We start from the raw sequence: 21154 nt of genomic DNA, 5'->3' as shown, positions 1-21154 counted from the left end.
GTTTAACTCTCGGGGTGTGCACTTCAGCAATGCTTGTTAAGGACTGCTTTTCATTCAGTCAATCTCGGTGACCGGGCCTGCATCAGTGATTTAAAGCCTCTACAAGTATGCGAAGCTGCCAGGATTAAGCTCTGCAAGAAGCTTTCCCCCGAGGATAAAGATTCAATCAATATGACTAATTATAAGTTCTTTTGTTTATGTCAAAAACTGTTGTACATAAGCTTTTAGATAAGATCAATTCACTTCAACCTTTTTCACTTGTGGCACATTCAAAAAGATTTGAAAAACGATGGCATGCTAAAAAAACCTAAAAGTACATTAAGCATTTTCTTACAGGTCTACCAGGAAGCTTTTTGCACCTCTTTTTATAAAACAATAGTTGTGCATTTGGTTTTACAATTATTGAACAACCTTCAAAAGTTCTACATTAATTTTTTTTTCAAAATTGATCATTTTATAACCAAGATAAAAAAAATGTTCATATGAATTGTAGTGTTTTTATCGTAACTGAAGAAAATTTGTAATTTGCAATTAAAAGTTGCTTACATTTTTCAACAGAAATTCATAACCCTTGTGTTGATGTCGGGCTGTCGGCTGTATAGCTAGGCAGTGGCTATTTGACCGGCGCCGTTCTTTGAATCTGAAACACTATTTGACCGTCATTATACAGTCACTTTTTTTCTTTTTCAAAGCAAAAGACGAGAAGCGCGTATATAAGTTCTAATCCCACCATTTTATTCAACTCGATACGTGGCGCTTGCGATACGTGCCGGTTCCTATTTTAGAGGGACTGAGTTCGATACTACGCGGAAGCGTTCCTTTTTCTTTTTTTTAACTAAATTTTGAACCGAAGTGCATTTTTGTAGTCAATTTTTAATTTGAGTTGCATTACATTTACATACCATTACCATTTTTTTAAAAGAAGCATTGTATATAACTAACTTGTTAAGAGCAAAAATGTAATGCTTCGTTCGGCAAATACGGTCACATCAACCAGTCAATCATTTTAATCATCAATCATTTTATTTTTTGTCATTAACGCGTCCGGGACGAAAAAGATACTAACTACAAAAATCGATATAGACCTACCTGCACGTTAATGAACGGGAAAAGGTGGCAAAACCTTGAAAGGTTTAAAACGTGCCTGAATGAAAAATTATGTAGTAGGCTATATATCAGTAGTTAGCACGGCCACAAGCGGAAAATTACCCAGAGAAATTCTCAATTCCAGCAAATTAAAAAAAACTCTAACTTTATTACTCACATTTGAAAAGACATAAAAAAATTGGGCTGTAGGCAACTCAAATTAAAAATTGACTACAAAAATGCACTTCGTGTCAAAATTTAATTAAAAATAAAATAGATAAAAAAAGGAACGCTTCCGGGTAGTATCGAACTCAGTCCTTCTAGAATAGGAGCCGGCGACGTATCGCACGCGCCACATATTGAGTTGAATAAAATTGTTGGATTTAGAACTTATATGTGCGCTTCTCGTCTTTTGCTTTGAAAGAGAAAAAAAAAAAAAGTGACGTCGTGACCGGTCAAATAGTGTTTCAAATTCAAAGACCGGCACCGGTCAAATAGCCACTGCCGTATAGCTAAGTGGTGAGAAAGTCAGTTTGACACCACTTTAGGGAACACGGCTGTGTGTCATGGCTGGCTACATGGCAGGGAACATGGCATGGCTGTGGGGCTGCAAGCTATAGTTAATTTGCAATTTACATTAAAACATACCGTACAACATATGAAGGCCATGCAATGCAACACTTTAAGGGAAACTGGTGCACTCGCAGCTCTTAAAATTTGTTGTGCTACCTCTATTTTGGGAAGGTCTTGAATTAGACAGACAAATTGGTTGTAACTTGTATGGATTGATTATAAACAGTTAGCTAAATTGTATTTTGTACAGAGACTAGTTCTAATAATAACTGACAAGTAAACTAAATTGCTTTGGTGTGGATTAAGCAATAACTTACTGGATACAAAAGCAAGCAGATTTGTGAACTTTTGTTTTTACACGACTCGTTAAGCAAGCACACAATATATGGAAGTGGTGAAAGCGCCTGAGGGCCGTCCTATCAGGTTGCTGGAATGGCTTGTTAAGGAGGATGACTGGGTAAAATATGGACTTCCAATACTTGTTTATAGACAAATTGAAGACCCTTCTACAGGTGTCAAAACAAAAGAACAACAACTACGATCAAAACATGTCGGACAGGTTAAAAAATTGATTATGGAAGCTGGAAAAGTTGCTACATCTGGGTGAGAAACGTACAGCATTTTGTCATAATATTGTAGTATTTGATCATAGTTTATGTATACAATACTTCATCAGCCTTTGTCTTTTTGAATCATTTTTGTATTGAAGATTATGGCAATAAGGAACATAAAAACCTCCAAAATTCATGAAAACTTAATGGATTTTGACTATTGGCTTTTCAAGATGCCATTGGCCAACTTATGGCTATTGAAGTTGTAATATATATTTCTAACTTGTGCTCAGAATAACTTGTTTTTTTCCTGACTATGCCAGAACCTTGGTGTTTGACAAAGCATTTTGAAGCTTAAGTCCCTGTGAGCTATTCTTGTGTTTCAAATCATTGTACTGTAGTTGTATGCACAGATACTTTTTTGAGGCTGGCATGAATCCCAGCAGTATGCTGTAGATGTCCACAATCGGATTACAGAGGAAATCGGTTAATCGAATCACCTATTTGCCAGACGTTTTGATACGATTATACGATTGATTTGTTTAACCAATTTACTAAAAAAAAAAAAGGTTTATTATGAATGGGCGTAATTGTTGGAAAGATGTCTGTGCTGACTAGGCTGCAGCTCACATTACAACTGATACTTCCTACAACTGTTTACAAAGTCTGGTTAAACTTTGAAGAGTTTACTAGTTCTGTGTTACGTAACACTATGCTGTATGTTCCAGCCAGCAAAACTGGTCCTTTTTACATTGATTTATCATCTGCAGACGTTGAAACAATGTAAAAAAGATCAGCTTTGCTGACTTGGCTGAGCACTTGAGCAGGTATGATCGAAGCATTTTTCTGCAAACTGCGGCAATCGGACTTCTTTTAATGTCGCCGATCTCTGTGACGTCACAACGCAAACTTTGAGGTTTTTGATTCAAGCTTGCTATTTTTAGCTCCTACCAGCTGTGTAGTTTTGAGTATGGAACGTGGCCTACGAAAATAGTGGTAGGCTATGGTAGAAAAACACGGCTCACACACATTGTTTTGAAATCGCAAAGTTTTTTTTTCAAGTCTTTTGCGCTGTCTGGTAAAATAATTAATTTGCAATGTTCTTCAACTGAACGAAACGGCACAAGTAAAATTATGCACTGCATTTCACAACAATAGGCTACTTTTTTTCAGCCATTTAAAAAAAAGTTTTTAAAGTTTTCTGGTAAAAACTTTTGGACATGCTTTCCAACACTTCCCTCTTAAGCCGAAATAATTTGTTCATGTCCAATCCTTGGAAGGCCAGTCGCGGACAGATGACATCAAAAGCATTTAAACTTCTTTAGTGTGATTATTCCTTTTGTGTGCTCTTCTGTTTTAATGAAGCCCAGCTGTGTGAAAGTTGGTTCTTTGTAGTGCGATGTCTAGCACATAAGATTATGGCCTGGGATTACAGACACTTGTCTTTGTTTTAAAGGCATGCGTCTGTATCACCTTTGCTTCATTTCACCTTTGAACATTGCAGACAATAATGCAAAGCAAAAAAGAGATATTCTCTTTTCGCTAACGGGTATAATTATTCGATTAAATGAATGAAGTATGCAAACTAGAAGCAAATCCTGATGCTTTTATCCGACTTATTCTAATAAGCGGTATGCGCTTAACCGATGTTTTTACTTAACATCAGATTGGATTTGGTTTGGGATTTCAGGTTTTGATTCAAATAAACGATTGATACGTTTAAGCAGTATATATACTATTAACCGATTTCGTCTGTACTAACTTCGCCCAAAGTTGCTTATTTGTTTTCAAAATTTTTGTTGGAATTTTGCAGCATCGTATGTAGGGTTCAGGGATCTCAAGCAGTTTGAATATGTTTCTACTTTTCATCCACAACAGGTGAAACTGGATAGGCAACTGACGTACAAGCAGCACATCCAAGGCCTGCGTGCAAAAGTAACTGCACGCAATGGACTTTTGAGGTGCTTGGCCGGCACAACATGGGGGGCAAAACCATCTACCCTCCGCATAGGTGGCCTGGCGCTTGCCTACAGTGCCGCGGAATACGCAGCTCCGGCATGGTGTCGCAGCAAGCACACCAAAAAATTAGACGCCTGCCTGAACGAGACAATGCGCATTATTACTGGATGCTTAAAACCAACACCACAGCAATACCTTCCAGTGCTGTCAGGTATCCTACCCGCTAATGTACGCAGAGAAGCGATGGTGTCTTCGTTGGTAAATAAAGCCTGTGCTGATCCGAACCACATACTACACGATTGCGTATCCACTCTCAATGTCCCAATCATACAACGCCTAGCATCACAACGCCCTTTTGTAAGGCATGCTGCAAAACTCCAGCTCGCTGATTTCAGCACGTCAGATGCCTGGTCCGAGGAATTGAGCACTGTGCCAAAAATAAAGTCTCGCCTCGTTCTATTTGATGTCTCTCCTGCCTCTTCACTCCCACTTGGTTCTGAGCTTCAGAGAAGGGAGTGGGTGACACTGAACCGAATAAGAATGGGAGTTGGCCGCTTCAATGCTTGCTTGACACGCTGGGGCATAAATGACTCTGCTGCTTGTCAGTGCGGTGCGACGGAGCAAACAGCTAACCACTTCATCTTTGGGTGTCCCATCTATTCCCCTCCCAATGGAATAACAGGCCTCCGTACACTAGATGACTTGACGAAAAGTTGGCTCCAAGTCCTTCCATTCGGCTGACCACAAACTTTCTGCTTCATACGAACGACGACGACGATCACCACTGAAACTAAACTGCAAACACTAAACAGATAGGAAAAGCAGTTTTGTTTGCCAGTTTTGCGAGTTCTACAAACCATTTTGAAAAAATGTTTTCATTAATACATATTTTTTGAACACCAAACTGCATATAATAATCATGCAAATTTCAGGTGCTCTTTAATGGAGCTTAAAAGTTGCAGTCATCCTGTTGTAATCAAGGACATGTGTGCAGAATGTGGACAAGACCTGCGTTTGTGAGTAACCAGAAAAGTTTTTATTTCGCTTGTTTTTACAATACTTATATACAATTAGTTCATTTTTAGGCTAATTGTCTTTCAAACGTCCACTTACCGGCTTCTCCATTTTCTTGATACATAATCTTTTATTGTGAACAAAGTGCGACACGTGTAGCATTTTGTCTGTAAATTTCCAGAAAAATCTGGTAACAATTTTACATACTCATATTTAAATTTTTTTGTTCATAAATGCTTGTCTCTGAAAAGCTGAATGGCGATTCATCATTGATCTCCCATGTAGTATGAATTATTTTGAGCATGAAGCATCTCGGAGATGAGGCCATTTCAATTGTGTTCAGTTTGTAATAGATTGAATTTCGCATTTAGCAACATGATTGTTGCTAACTTTACAACGTAGATATTAACAACCTGTTTTAGCCTGATGCTGCGAGTTTGCTATGATAATAGCGAATTGCACTAGCTTTTGGAACACACCTCCCTAGTCATGTGCTATGATTGTCTAATATTTAGATTGGAAGAGAAAAAAGGCGAGAAATGTGCAAGAGTTTCCATGATTCCAAATATCCCTGAGCTCAAAATTAGCAATCAGGTGATGCATATATTTTTACCTCTTGCACACCACATTTATAAATATATAGATTGATGATTGATATATATTGAATGTGGTTTTGTTATGGTTCTGGTAAATTATTTAAAATATTATGATCTTTTGAAGCAACAAAAGTTCTTAACTCTGAATGTATTGTCTCATTGTATTTAATAGGCTGATCATTGCGCTTTTGCATGATGCAGTATCCATAGAAAATGTGGGCTTGTATCAATACAGTAGGCCTACTAAACTTTACATGGGGAGTTACAAAAGAACTGTTTTGTATTGGGAGAATTGGCTAATTGTTAAATTCTTCGTACGATTGTCATACATCGATACAAAATTCTTTTATACTATCTACCTATTTGCTATTAGGAATATCCGATATCTTTTCCTGGACTGTGAACAGGTTGTTGAACTATTTACTTAAAGACAGGCACTATATCTGAATGACATAATGATGGATCCAAGTGTTGTCAACTCACTTACATACTTTTTTAATGTTGCACTACGTTTGTCTGTCATTCTACTGTTATTAAAAACAAAGACTCTACTTATTGCAATAGTTTGTCTTGTCCAAGCTTTTGAATGATGTTTGAAGATTTGTATTACATTGATGAGAAAGCATGAGAGTCATTTTTTGCTGTACTCCGCCACATGCTCTTAATTGGAATCCAACCATTGTCCTTTCGAGTGCCTACCAAACGTACTCACCACAAGGCCATACAATTGATATGCATCGCAATGAGATGTTGCTTCATGTAATTGCATATGTTTACATTGCAGCAAGCAGAAGAGCTTGCTGAAGAGGACAAAGAGAGACTGCACAAGATGAGGAAACTGGTGCTTTTAGTTGATCTTGACCAGACCCTCATACACACAAGTCAAAACTCTGCATTTGCCTCAATTTGCAAAGATAATGACGTGAGTGCATTGACTTTTGTAGCTAATATTTATGACATAGAGACCTATAGGTTGCCATGATTTAAGACGGCTTACCTTTTTCAAGTTATGTTTCCTTCTATTTATGAGAAAACTTTTTTAACTTGCCTTGACTTCTTTTCAGCATCAAACTATCCATAACACGGTTTTGTTTTTAGAATTTCTATACATTTCAACTTGAAAGAAGTGACCCAATATTGTATACGAAAATTCGTCCTCACTGCAGAGAATTTCTGGAAAAAATTTCCAAAAAATTCGAACTACAAATTGTTACCTTTGGATCAAGACAGTATGCCCATAAGATAGCAGAGTTCATAGATCCCAACAAGAAATACTTTGCTCATAGAATCTTATCCAGGGACGAATGCATCAACCCAATGAGGAAGTCTGGCAATTTAAGGTCAGAATTGTGCAGCAGAAGAGTTTTTTGTTACAATGTATGCACTATGCACGATTCATATTTGACTTCTGCAAACAAAATTAAGTTTTTTCGTTTCAAACTGTGTTATTACGTTGAAGAAATTTTGTGTCACCTGTTATCAGAGTGACCCTTACTGATTTCTCCATCTTGACAGGGATAGATCCAGCCTCTAATTTTTGGGGGGGTGCTGCTGAAATCTATTTTTAGTCAAAGAGGTTCATCAGTGTGGCACTGTCAAAATGTGTCTCTGCTGTATTTGGCATACTGATAAGCATTCATGTTGTTGATACAGATGTTTTTGTTTAATATTAATAAAGACCTAAAAACGAAGAAAGTGTGCATGAAAAATCAAGTCTTAAAAACAAGCGTGAATAAAAAACACTTATGGTACCGGGTATAACAAAATTCAAGAATGTGATGAAATTTTGGGAAATATTCTAGAGTTTAAAAACATGAGCAGTACAAAACACATGATTATTTCCATTGGTACACATTCCATAATCTACACAGCATCAATTTGTTACATGCTGATATAAAATGCTATAATCTATCAAAATATAAAGTAATATAATAACAGTTTGAATTTTTCTTTGGGGTGCGCACCCCCCCCCCACACCCCCTCCTTGGATCCATCCTTGCATATTGATATTCTTCTTTTATGAGCTATGTGCAATCTATTTAGCCATTTGTCTGGAATTGTACACAACATCTGGCAACACTTTTACATAAGTCATCCTGCTCTAATCTAATGCTAAATCGTAAATAGTAGCTCACTGATTGTGGTGATTAGGTCTGTCATTTAAAGGTTGTGGGTTTAAATGCTCCTAAAATTCGATTTTTTATTTCTCAAATATTTTGCGCAAAATTCTATTTAGCAAGGAAGACTGTCGCTCTGGTTCTTAACAACTGATTCTATAAAGTCACTTCAATTTCTCGTTTTGTTTTGTGGTCTTGTAGACTACAGCATTGCCCTAACATCCGGTCACCCACCAACAAGAAGTTTAGCCACTTTTTCCTATTCAGAGGTGTGCTAGCATCGCTTAATTAGCTGCTGCGTTCTATCACCCCGACCTCGTTCATAACTTGGCAAATAATAATGTACAATATTATCAGGCATTTGTTCCCTTGTGGTGACTCCATGGTGTGTATCATTGACGATAGAGAAGATGTTTGGAGCGGAATCCCTAATGTTGTGCTGGTGAAGAAATATAGTTACTTCCCAGGTAAAGAAGCGTGCATTAAGTAGCCTTCTAATTTTTCAAAAAGAAATACTGAAAACATCGTTTTAGAATTATTTAAAGTTTGCTTTCTTTGTTCATAGGAGGCTTTCATTCTACCTATAGTTAAGCCACTGAAAACTGTTACATATTAGCACAGGCATGATTGCCAGCAAGATTTTTAATATTTCTTATAACTTCGATGGCAAATTACCCAGAAAAAGCATTTTCTTTTTCATGAGGAACAGTTTCTAACGCCTTCTGTTCGATGTGAGTTTTTTAACTTTAATAGATAGTAATAAATTATAATAGAACCTTGTCTTTTGGCAAGAAAGTTCTCGTTTCTTCAGTTTTTGCAACCTATCTTGGTTTGATCAATAATTTAATGGACATACAGGTTCTGGAGACATCAATAGTCCTGACAAAGTTGAGGCAAAGAAGCGAGTAGTTGATGACGGTAAAACAACGGTATGTTTTGTCTTACTCTGTTATGTTTTCATAATACATGGTATGTATGATTTGATTCAAGCCACAGCATTACAATTGCGTATTCAATAAACTTGACCCTGTGTGAACCATGGCCACCTGGAGATGCGGCCTGATTTGTCACATTTTGCAGATTTTGATTACTGCTAGTGCTTGACTGACATTTTTTGAAATGTTTTTAGTTTTTGCGGTTTCCTAATGACATAAAACTTTTTTGTTGCTTCGGGGAAGCAGTAGCAAATGAGAAAAAGTAAGTTGAAAAATGCAAAATCAGACTGTTATTGAAAATTAACAGTCTGACTAAAATCTTCGAAATCAAATTTTATTTGTTTCTCAACATGCGAGGATGTTAAAACCTATTGTGTCATCTGGGGAAAAGAATAAAGAAAGCGTAAAAATCTAATTTTTAGAAAAATTTATTTAAACGTTCGCCCAAAGTTAGAAAAACCTGGAAATTTCTGCAAAATGTGACAAATCAGGCCGTATCTTTAGGTGGCCATGTGTGAACTATAACTGTGTGTTTCTAATGCCCTCTCATAGGAACACTTAACATTATTGCTGCTGTTTATTTTTTGATTTTTCTTTCAGGTTGACACAACCGCATCCTCTCCAAGAAAGCGCAAGTCAGATGTGAAAGCAGGCCAGCCTGACCATGCATGCAAAGTCAAGAAAACTTCCAATCACACAACAACTGAAGAGCGATCGGAGTCACAATCAACAATGGAATGTCAATCAACTGCAAAACGTAATCTCTTGATGTAACAACTTTATTTTCAAAAGCAGTTTATAATTGTCACGCATCAAATACATTTTCCTTTGCACCTTGTTGTTCTGTGCCAATCTTGTCCCAGCTATCAGAATCCGTTTTTTTTGCGTTGATTCAAAATCTACGGACGTTATTCGAGATATTGAATATCATCTGTCAAAGCCGAAGGTAATCATCTGTCAAGCCGCCTTGTGGATTTTACTCGATTAGCGTTTTGAAGGTTATGAAGATATCATAGATTATTTCATTATTTGCTATTGAGTGATAATTTTTCAGGCACATCAGCTGAAGCAGAAACTGACAGCATGGTTACTGAATCTCCTAATACGGATTCTCCTAATACGGATTCATCTTCAGCGGCAAATGGCTCCAACAAATCTGCTTCAGAATTTTCCTCATCAATTGACACTTTTGTAAGCTCCTCTTCCACGCCTATCAATCCTGACTCATCCACCGATTCCTCAGTTATCACACTAAAAGAGCAAAAAGATGATGATTTACCAACTTCCACTCGTTCTTCCAACTTCAGCAGTCTACAAAATGAAACCACAAGTCCGAAAGACACGACAGGCGCAAATGAAAGTGATGAAAAAGATAAAACAAAACAAGTTCATGAAAACAATCACAGTCACAACACAACAGATTCCACCGCGAAAAGTGAAGATGTAGAAAAGACACAAGAAGAGTCTCCTCCTCCTGATGAAGGTGATCAAGCCGCGGAGAAAGTTCCAGAAGAGAAATCGTTACAAATCGAAGGTGATAAATTTATATTCGCTGCGCAACTGAAGGAATTTAGTGCGATAAACGTGTTGCCTTGTGTTGTGCTCTGTGAGTAATAACTTTCAGTCAAAAAATTAAATAAGATTGTTCACCGGGTATGTAGCTAATAGACATGATTTTGACACTTTCATCACGAAAAACAGATCGACTTCATCAAGTAGTTAGACCGAGTAATGCATTTGTCTAACATATGACAGAGTCAGAGCGGAACCATGTTGCTTTGAATAACTACGCATGTGAAATATACAGTAAATAAAAAACGCATTGAAACTCCTTTTTTAGTCTGAAATTTTGCGCGTAATGTTTTGTTTAAAAAAGAGCTACTGTGATTTCCTGACCAAGTAATCCCTCTTATCCAAGTCTGCCAAGTTGTTTACCAACATCTGCCAAATGCAAAGCATTCCTAGTCAAACATGCAATTCCGCTCATTACTGTTTGTAGCTTTAAGGTTAAGTTAGTGACTAAAGTCCTGCAAAATCTATATTGTTTGGTATATTTTAATTTATAACACCAATCCACATTTAACAAATGGAAATCAATTCCATCAGCTCATAAATAGTCTCAAGACATAAAATTTTTACCGACAATCTACAGACGCAGATGACTATCTGAAATACCTTGAAGAGGTTCTCAATGAAATCCACAAGACATATTACGAAGCTTATGATAAGCACATCGGCGGTGACTACGAGTATTCTCCTGATCTACGAGGCGTTGTTCCATTTATCAGAAGCAAGGTTTGTTGTTGATTTTATTAACGATTTATCATAGTTTGTCTTCTTGTCTGAAGACCTTTATCACTGGCATACATTTCATTTTGTGGCTATCATTACCAATCCATTTCAAACTTTATTCTGTCTAGTTTTTGCTAAGTAAACTATTCATATATACCATTGATTGCCATTATTCATATAATATTGTTTATCAAACTTGGATAATCTATTTTATTATCTAAAAACTTAAAATTTTAAATTTTTGTTGTACCAATTTTTGACATGATGATTTTTTTACTGGATAACTTAAAAATCCTCATCGTGCAAGCCTAAAATTCAGTTTTTAGACGTTTTGTAAACTTTAAACAAGACAGAAAAATTTTACCTGTACTGACGCTCGATAAGTCCGAGTTGTCATTATTTAGGTCGCTCTCTCCCAGTGTTTTCCCTAAATAAGAAAAGCTTCTCGTCATTGACTCAGAGGTTTCTTGATCATATGTTACTCATAATGTGATATTTTCATAATGTGCCTACTCGTGTACTTGACAGGTTTTGTACGGATGCAATCTTGTGTTAACTGGAATAATTCCTAACAACTTCAAAGGCACGCCACACCAGCATAAAGCGTATATTGTAGCCAAGCAGCTTGGAGCAAAGATTGATGCTAATGTGAGTAGTTGTATCATCATCATCATTACTAGTTCTCTTCTCTCGTCGAGGGTTGGAGGCAATGAAGCATCAAGTTTCTCTGTTGTGTGATTTTTCTTTTGCAGTTTTGTAATCAAGTCCTAACCAGTCTTTAATATCATTAGTCCAAATTCTTAGTGGTCTTATCCCTAGTTTGGTTTTCCATTCGCTTTTCCTTCAAGTAGGCTAGTTGTCTTTGAATAGATTTATTGCGAATCATATGGACAAAATACTTCAATTTTCTTGTTTTAATTGTTTATTGAATTTCCATGTTGGTTTACATTCCAAATTGTACCAATTCGTTTGTGATTTTATCCTTCCATGAAATTTTAGGCATTCTTCTACAAACCCACATTTCAAATGCCTCCTGTCGTTTTTATCATTTGTGATGACAGTGCCCATATTCCTGCATTGAATAGTAACGTAGTTTAGATGTAGCATTTCATAATTCGTTTTCGAATGTTGATGTTAATTTATCGTGTTAATGTCTTTTTCATTTTGACAAAGTTGTTTCTTGCTATTGCTATTCGTCTCAATATTTATGTATCTCATCTGCCATTTTCAGTTATTGTGTGTCCCAGATAGGTAAAGATTTTGACTTGTTGGACCAGCTTTCCGTCAATAGTAATATCTAAACTTTGTGCATTTTCTTTACTTGTAATATCCTACTCACCGTCTTTGTCTTTTTTGTGTTAATTTTCATGTTATATTCGTTTCCAATATTGTTTATTCTAAAGTAGTTGTATAAATTGTAGTTATGAAAATTTGAAGAAGCTTCTGTGTTCCTTGTAATTGCTTTTAAATTATTGGTTTTATTTTTATAAAAATTGGGCTCGTCCGGGATTTGAACCCGGGACCTCTCGCACCCAAAGCGAGAATCATACCCCTAGACCAACGAGCCGCTTAAAAGTTTGAAAGTTATCAGATCTATTGATTCTTTTCTCAACATCACTAAACAAATACTTCACGCCCAACAATACAGAAGTATGCTTTTTTCATTTGAAGGTGGCTAATTATATAACAGACTGTACTGTTCCGAAAAGAACCAATCAAAATACCCTTGGTTCAATTTAATAGCTTACTCAAGCATGAAATATCTCGCGTTACTGCAGCTGATCTAGGTTTAAAACCATACACAGACTTTATAGTGAAGACTTGGCTTCGTATTTATTCACATATACGCAAAAGTATTCTACGTAAGATGAAACTTAGAGCGGAGAGAAATTGTCTTTTCAAATGGGGAACATACATGAAAAACAATTTTGTGGTCAAAACTTTGGACTGTGTTGTATGCAAAGTAAACGGAGATGTGACTTTTTGTGCCTAACACACTTTTCCAATTGTTTCACTTTTCAATCAAAACTCTATTGATAAAAAATGGGCTCGTCCGGGATTTGAACCCGGGACCTCTCCCACCCAAAGCGAGAATCATACCCCTAGACCAACGAGCCGCTGGAATATTTTAAAATATCTACATCTATTGACATCCATTGATTTTATTGTGAAATTGTTGAACAAATGCTTAACACTGACACTGGGCAGAAAGCTCTCATCTCCATGATGTCAGCGCTTAGTGAAAATGTTCTTCTTGCTTCATTGGCTACATTTTGGTTTAATACTGAGACCAATTTTGCCTTCTGTGTCATCATATCCATCAAAACCCATGCGTCTTCTGATGAAGTAGATTTTGAGCTCGTAAATCTTGCTAGCGTCACGTTGACGAATTTGTATTGTATTTTGTATTTGAATCATCAACTTTGTGATTGGTCAACTCATTCTCGTGGTACCGAGGTTATGTAGGTTTTAGAAGTTCGTTGAAGTTGTCGTACACTGTCCCAAAGTATTCTTAGTTACTTAATTCATCATGTATTTCAGAAAAAGTTGATACAAATGTTCTGTCTGCCACTAGCAATCTAGCATGCCTCCCGAAGAAGTAAAACTGTTCGAAAGTTCAAATAATATCGTATAAAATTATCGTATTATTCTGGAATAAACGAAAGTTTGTTAAACATTCCTTTAAGATTTTAGCAGGAAATTTAAATTATTGTATGACCAACTCATAGGCAAATGGCATGCAACAACATAGCAAATCTGGCGCATTACCAGTTTGCGTTGAACTAAAAAAATGTTCTTATTGAATGACTAAAACTTCTTTTTACTTGTTTTGTACAAAAACGTTCATTTGAAAAACATTGTCTAACCTACCAATCTGAAAAACAGAAAATCTATGACAACAGTTTTGGACATAAACGTCGTTATTCGACCAACAAGTTACTTGCGATCGTTGCCTGTTGACCAATGAAACTAAGACGTGCCTGTCGCAACTAACATGTACTCAAATGCGCTTTACTTTTGAATAACGTCGAAATCTTCCCGCGCGCCTACGTGACGATGCCCATGTGATTGGGTATGTTTCTATTTCTGGTTTTGTATGATATTTCATGGAAATTTTGACTTTGTTGGCTTTCTAATGTTAAAATTTACGATATTACTCAACCGCCCTGCACTGTCACTCCGTCAGTTTTGTAAAAATATACCCAGGCAGCAAATTCGTCATTTTTTCATTAATTCAACGTCTGCAGTTTTAAAAATGACGGATTTTGCTGCCTGGGTAGTCATGCTCGACTTGTTAGTTCTGCATATGTCTCTGCTTATTTGAGCACGAAGATGAGTTTTGGTGATGGAGTGATGTTTTGGTGTTAACTATGATTTTCTGGTTCTTGTAAAATATACCGTGTATTTTTTATACAAATTATATATAAAATGTTTGTAATAAAATGGGCTCGTCCGGGATTTGAACCCGGGACCTCTCGCACCCAAAGCGAGAATCATACCCCTAGACCAACGAGCCGCTTGAATAATTTTAAAAATATACATCTATTGACATCCACTGATTCTCTTATGAAATTGCTAAACACATACTTGAAATCAACTCATGTTATCCACCCACTGTAGCACGAGCAGGCTTGCACAGAGTAAGTAACTTGAGCTGGCGTTAGACGAAGTTTAACTACAAGATACTTAATTCTCTTCGAATCTTACACAATTCCCTGTGCATTTTGTTACGTGGTGAACACTGAGGGACTGGGATTCTGTGACTGGTGCTTTGGCTCTTTAGCAACAGTTAGCTGCTTGCTGAAGCTTTAACGTAGAACTATGATTGATACGCGAACATCATTGTTTTTCCGAATTTCATTAGGTCACCGACCGCACGACCCATCTAATCTGCGGGAAGAAGGGCACGACTAAGTACCAAGAAGCAATCAAGCAGGCCAACATTAAGCTGGTGAACGTGGACTGGCTATGGGCCTGCTCGGAAAGGTGGAATAAGGTTCCTGAAGCTTTATTTCCAATCCCAGACATACGCGGTGGAGGTGGCAGTCGATGTAGTAGCAGAGAAGGGACACCCCCTGCCACCAAAGGTATTTGTGTTTTAATTACTTTTCTTTTGCACAATGATAGATTTGACCTTTTGACACTCCACAAGCAGTAACTTAATGTTCTTGATTTAATTTGTAACAATAAACTATCGGCTATGTTCAGTAAGAAGCTACAAAGGCATGGTGTTGCATATTCCCACTTGTGCCACATTAGTCTTTTCAATTGGAAAATATATTTTGCATTTAAAATCTTGTTGCGGACAAATTCATGAACTTGCTTTGGAAATCTAAAATCAAGAATTTCATGTGCCATAGTCGTTGTAGGTTATGTCTAAATCTGACATTCTAAAAAGACCGCCAACATAAACTATATCAGAGGATGAAAAGTTAACTGAGCACTCGCTACGCTGTTCGTACAATACGTATTACACACAAGGCTACAAGCACTAGTATTAAAATGAAAGGACACCACATAATACTGGGATACTGTGTACGGTACACTCACATAGCAGCAAAGCAACCTTCACAATGCACAAGTTATCGTCTGAAAAGTATTGCAGTATTTTTAAGCACATTACATTGCTGATAAACTTTATTTCCTCCAATAGCAAAATGCGAAGGAGCTCTTCCCAAGTCATCGCCTACCAGAATCTACAACCCCATTACAGGAAAATTAATCAAAGATCCTCCAGATCCTAGGATAGGCTTGATTGCTCAGGCCCGACAGAAGGAACTGGTTTTACAGCATCCTCTGTATTCGTCACTCCAAGGTACGTTCGCGAGAACAAACATATTTTGATTTAACTGCATGAGAATGGATATCATCCAGAACTGTTGGTCGTATTTTTTGTGGTTGAATGTTCAGATTTAGTGAACGGGAAAGCAAGAAAGCCAATCTATGTGTCATTTTCAAACATGCCTTCCTGTGTCCTGCGAAAGACACAGTCGCATGCTTTTGAGCGGTGTCGAACCGGCGTCCTTTCGACTTTTCAAACAAATTTCATGCTTGCACCATCGGAAAGACATGTCTGTACGCAATATTTATAGAATACAACACACCCTTATTTACATCTTTTAGTGAATCATGTTTTTATTTGGAAGACATTGTGGCCCATCAGAATATCCCTTAAGAGGAGGCTCGATTATCTATGCTTTCTCACCATGAATTTCACAGCTGATTTCACTGTTGAGATCAATAAGCTATTAGCTCAATTGATGCTCAGCTTGTCACACATGCATCTATCTAGATCCTGAAGTCGTCGTGCCTGTCGAACCGGCGCTTCCTTGCCAGCCAAGCACGTCAACGTCACCTGGCAAAGGTATGTTCATTAAAGTCAATGCTAGTGATCGACCGATATCACTTTTTCAGGCCGATACCGATATTTATGAAATTTTTAGGCCGATACCGATATATATCAGCTACGAAAAATTTGTTACTAACAAAGTTATTAAGCAACAAACCAGTCCAATAAAGTTTATGCATTGGTTGCTCTAATGGAAAAATCATTCTTAACACTAATCACAAAAAAAACACCAAACAAAAAAGAAACAACCAAATGCAATAATATTGTTTTGTGTTCAATTCAATAATAAAAGTTTAACAGTTTCAAATTGTAGTTCAAAAACATAGTTTCTCAGCATTAATGCCAAGAAGAGAACATCTTTTGTCATCGTAAATCAGTCCAACACGACTGGAGTTTCTGCTAGGATTCGCACAAAGCCCGTGTCACTGCCACTAGCCCGATAAACAGAAGCACAACTAGGCAGCACCAATTAAATAGGCAGCTAGAAGAGCGCCCTTCCACGTGTACGAAACAAGACATTCAAAAGCATACCCACGTGCTGCGTGCAAAAATGGATTGTGTGCAACCGCTTGCACTTGCACGTAATTAAAACGAGAGAGTTTAAATGCGCATTTGAGCAACTTGTGTTTCTTCTAAAGGCATGTATGACTGGTTTTGAGTGTGCTTTTGCATCGGCTACACCTGATATCGGCTGACCGATATATCGGTCAAGCTCTAGTCAATGCATCTTGTAGGCATTAACAGGCAGAAATTGAGTGATCTGTTGAGTCGTTGTGTTGCAGCATCTGGTGCGCTCGTTCCAGCAAAGTTTTTTTTATTTTATTAGAAAAGGCGTTCTTGCCTTGCTGTTAACTCACATGGTTAACTTAGGCCTATTCATTATCCAACCTACAGTTTGTGAAGGCTTTTATAAATTTGTATTGTAAATGGCTGAAGGCATTTTGCTACTATTTAGTTCCGGTACTTAAACATTGTTTTTGTGAGGTTTATCACTTGCCTGAAGTTTTCTAATTGTAGCTAAGTTAACCACGGTAGGCCCGCCCTCAATTTTACGCCTTATGTAACACGATGCTTTGCGAACATCTGTCCCTACACAAACTAATTTGTATCTGCTTAGAGCTAATTTTATGCAAGATAAACTTTTCGTAAATCACCAACGGTTGGTCTGCTATTTCTTATGGTAAAAATGATGTTCATTCAGTTGATCTTTTGGCTTAGTGACGTTTTCTTTAATTCTTTTTTGTTGTTGTCCCTTCAGCTACTCGGTCAAGAAAGCCAAGCATGGCAGAAGTGATGGGGATCGGGTACTCCCTTTCCTCCAACGACATTTCAGAGATGGACAGAGAAGTAAGCAATTTAAGATTTTTTAAACCTGTATTGATGTTCTTCAGGTGATGCACAGAGCTTTGGTAGCATTGTACCACAAGCATAAAAAGCCAGCAACACTAATCATAATGAATGTTCAATTAAATTGTAGAATAAGACACAAACACTTTCACAAAAAACCCAGTTCACTTGTGTTTATTTCTGACCTTTACAGCGAAAACAATACATGTCAACATAGCAGCGAAGGTCTACGAAAAGGTAGAAGCGACAAAACCATTCTGATGTTTAATTTTGCTTAAACATTGTGTTTTGAAAATGTTTTGTTAGGTGGACGATTTGCTGAGTAGTGATGAGGAGGAAAATGCAGAGAATACTTTGGGTTCGATCATAGAGAAAGCCGCTTCTTCCTCCAGCGAAGGAAGCTCGACCATTCCCATAAGGTGAAGGTTAACGTCTTTGTAGTTCTTTTGCCATTTATTCGTCAGACATGGATGATCATTGATCAATCTCGAAGATTCAGTTAGAAATTAACTTGATTTGCGACTTTATTAAAGTCCTTGCCTGAGTCAGAGCCCTTCTTGGCAAAGGCGGATCCTGGGGGGGGGGGGTGATCGCCCCTCCAAAAATACTGCAAAGTAACTTTATTGAAGGTGTCTTTGCAAGGTCGGGTTAATAAAGGCCACATCATTTCTCACTGCGTTTTGTTAAAATTGACTCCCTCCTATGACGACTTGATCCGCCCCTGCTCCTTGGTAGAAGATTAGCGACAGGAAGGCATGTGGTTAAATAATCTTGCCTCAAGTAGCTTCACAACTTATTGAAATTCAAAGAAAAAAGTTGTCTTGCAGTGAAGACGCTCCCGATGAAAAAGATAAATCAGACGCGGACGATTCATCATCATCTTCTGAAGAGGAGTTCGACCACATGGCAGAGCTGCTTGACCATGAGATGCACTATGATGATGAGGACAGCCATTTGGATTCTTTAGATTAGACATTGTCCAAATCCAGACAGCTAATCAGGCGTTTTTTTACTTTGATTCAACAAATGCAGACATGTAAAATAACGGCTGATTTGCTGTCTGAGAACATTCATTTTACTAAGTAGTTCTTATCGTTAATCATGCTTATTTTGGTCGTTTTTGCTTGTCGTTTTTACTGCTCAGATCCTGTTATTAAAAGCGGTTTTCAGAAACTTTAAAGGTTGCTAAATAAGGGTCTCACTGTAGTTAGTCTTCGGCGCTAAAAAAAGTAAGCTGGCAAGTTCCTTTTTCTCGGCCGCCTTTTCTTCAACTGCGTCCACCTAAAACCCTGGGTAAAGGTCAGCGGAATTTTGAAACAACCAGATCCGAACCAGGATCGTATGATTGAAAAGCGAGCGCCTCATCTGCTGCGCCATCACACAGTCTATTTAAAAAAAAACATTAACCTAGCACCATATGACCTTCTTGTTACCGGTAATCAAAAAGCGTGATTATTGCAACTCTTACAGCTTTTCATGTCGCTTACAGCGGAACCTTCTAACCATCCCTAGTAAACTGTTAGACTCAACTTGTGCTTTTTACGTTGATAAATGGCGCTGTATGCAGAATTCAATGTTTGGAGGACGCACTTTGCCAGCGGGTTGGTGCATGATTTCGCACCCAATCGATCGACACCAGTCTCTAGTACGGTAACGAAAATATTCCAAAACCAAGCAACAACATTCCATAGCTCAGCATAGGCGTGAACAATGAGTGACCTAAAGGTAGAGTGGCCCAAGTCAACTTGGACCGAAAATGAGTTTTTGCTTCCACAGAAACAACAAAGATGCAAAAATTTTTTGGGAAATTCTATCGTTAGAAAAAAATATGACCCAAGTAAACTTGGTTCATCACTGAAAAAAATTACAAATCCAACAGCGGCTCAAGTCTACTTGGTTTGTATTTGTTATCAAAATTAACTAATATTATAGTGGCCCACGTTTACTTGGCTTGCAATACGTGAAGAAAATTACAAAAGCAATAACAGCTCAACATCTGTAATAACAGTATACTCTTTCACAACTTAGTAAATTGAGTTGGCATAGTAATAATGACACTTGTCGGAAACCCAGGGGTTCCCAACCTGGGGGCCATGGCCCCCTAGTGGGTCATAAGCCTTTTTCAAGGGGGCCATGATGGAAAAATTTAAAAATAATAATTTGTTTAATTTATCATCTCCAAGTCCATGTAGTGTTTATCATCTCTACATCCACTCCAACATTATATAACAAAAGAAATAAATTAAAAGCAAACTCTTGAAGCTGCAAGAAAAGACGGCAACCCCATTGAGCTTTGAGAAAGATAGTTTAACCACATTTTGGGCAAAACTAAGAAAATCGTACCCTAAGCTGAATGAAATTGTCATGCCATTGCTGTTGCCTTTCCCATCAACATATCGTTGTGAATGTGGGTTTTCAACAATGTTACTTCTGAAGACAAAGCAGCGCAGTGTCTTGGATATTCAATATGACACGCGGCTTGCTCTTTCCACCACCAAACCAGCAATTAAGACATTGTCAGACCAAAAACAAGCTCAACCATCACATTAACTGTACGGTATATAATTAATGTACTATCATGTTTATTGTGTGTTGTATTTATATCATTTTATCATTCTATCTACCGGTTACTGTATAAACAAGTTTTTTTTAATTAAAATGACGTTTCTTAATTTTTTCAAAAAGTTGAAAAAAAAATAGGGGGGCCATTGATTTTGCAAAAAATTCAAAGGGGGCCACGGTGTAAAAAAGGCTGGGAACCCCTGCTGAAGACAGTGTCTGCTAATTAGAACCTAAGCATAGTTGTACTGTATATGGAGGAAAGGGAAAGATCTCAACTGGACAACTGCTGAGTGTTATTAAAGACCACGTACTCTTGAAGATGATACAGTCATTGATGATGCGGTCTGTTCCTCGGCACCACATTCACAGGAGGGGGAAGAGGCCATTCCCCATTAGTGCATGGTTGAGCTGAAAATCCCGACGCTCGTACGAAGACAGTTCAGGCGCACCCATGCCTGTCTTTGTAGTGTCAGGCCAATGGGGCGTGTGTCGGCGTCGGAAATGAACGAATGGAGTCTGGTAGTACTTGACTTCCATTTATGGTCCGCCCAAGTAGCCGCAGAGATGTTTTCTTCATCAGCTTCGTTGATCAGAAGTTGGGCGGCTGGCACAAATGAGTGTCTTGATTTCAGCTGACAAGGGTGCTCATTTGAGAGAGCAGAGATCTTGTGGTGGAGAAGGTGGTTAGGTTCCAGTGCCTGTCGACCGAGTGGCTTCTCCACGACGAAGCTCAGCAGGTTGGATGCTAGCAACAATGGGGAGATTGTCCAAT

The 21154-nt window shown here is 37.7% G+C and overlaps 1 protein-coding gene and 3 non-coding genes across 4 annotated transcripts; 1 reads left to right on the top strand and 3 right to left on the bottom strand.

The window, feature by feature from the left end:
- The first annotated feature begins 1928 nt into the window (after positions 1 to 1928).
- On the top strand, positions 1929 to 18987 carry LOC145772093 (RNA polymerase II subunit A C-terminal domain phosphatase-like). Its single transcript, XM_082583918.1, has 17 exons — positions 1929 to 2262; positions 5102 to 5185; positions 5699 to 5777; positions 6564 to 6701; positions 6878 to 7119; positions 8254 to 8363; positions 8755 to 8825; positions 9432 to 9588; positions 9886 to 10365; positions 10984 to 11126; positions 11652 to 11771; positions 14989 to 15211; positions 15778 to 15939; positions 16417 to 16488; positions 17732 to 17820; positions 18127 to 18239; positions 18648 to 18987. Exons 1-17 carry the CDS (start codon positions 2045 to 2047, stop codon positions 18790 to 18792), a joined length of 2646 nt encoding a protein of 881 aa, XP_082440044.1. The 5' UTR covers positions 1929 to 2044; the 3' UTR covers positions 18793 to 18987.
- Trnap-ugg (transfer RNA proline (anticodon UGG)) lies at positions 12619 to 12690 on the bottom strand. The gene has a single exon. It is a non-coding gene; the product is annotated as a tRNA-Pro (tRNA).
- Positions 13169 to 13240, bottom strand: Trnap-ugg (transfer RNA proline (anticodon UGG)). Its single transcript has one exon. It is a non-coding gene; the product is annotated as a tRNA-Pro (tRNA).
- Positions 14569 to 14640, bottom strand: Trnap-ugg (transfer RNA proline (anticodon UGG)). Its single transcript has one exon. It is a non-coding gene; the product is annotated as a tRNA-Pro (tRNA).
- Positions 18988 to 21154: the final 2167 nt, after the last annotated feature.

Source organism: Aplidium turbinatum, chromosome 6 (genome assembly GCF_918807975.1).
Source record: "Aplidium turbinatum chromosome 6, kaAplTurb1.1, whole genome shotgun sequence".
Lineage (NCBI taxonomy): Eukaryota > Metazoa > Chordata > Ascidiacea > Aplousobranchia > Polyclinidae > Aplidium > Aplidium turbinatum.
This window is presented reverse-complemented; position numbering and strand designations above follow the sequence as displayed.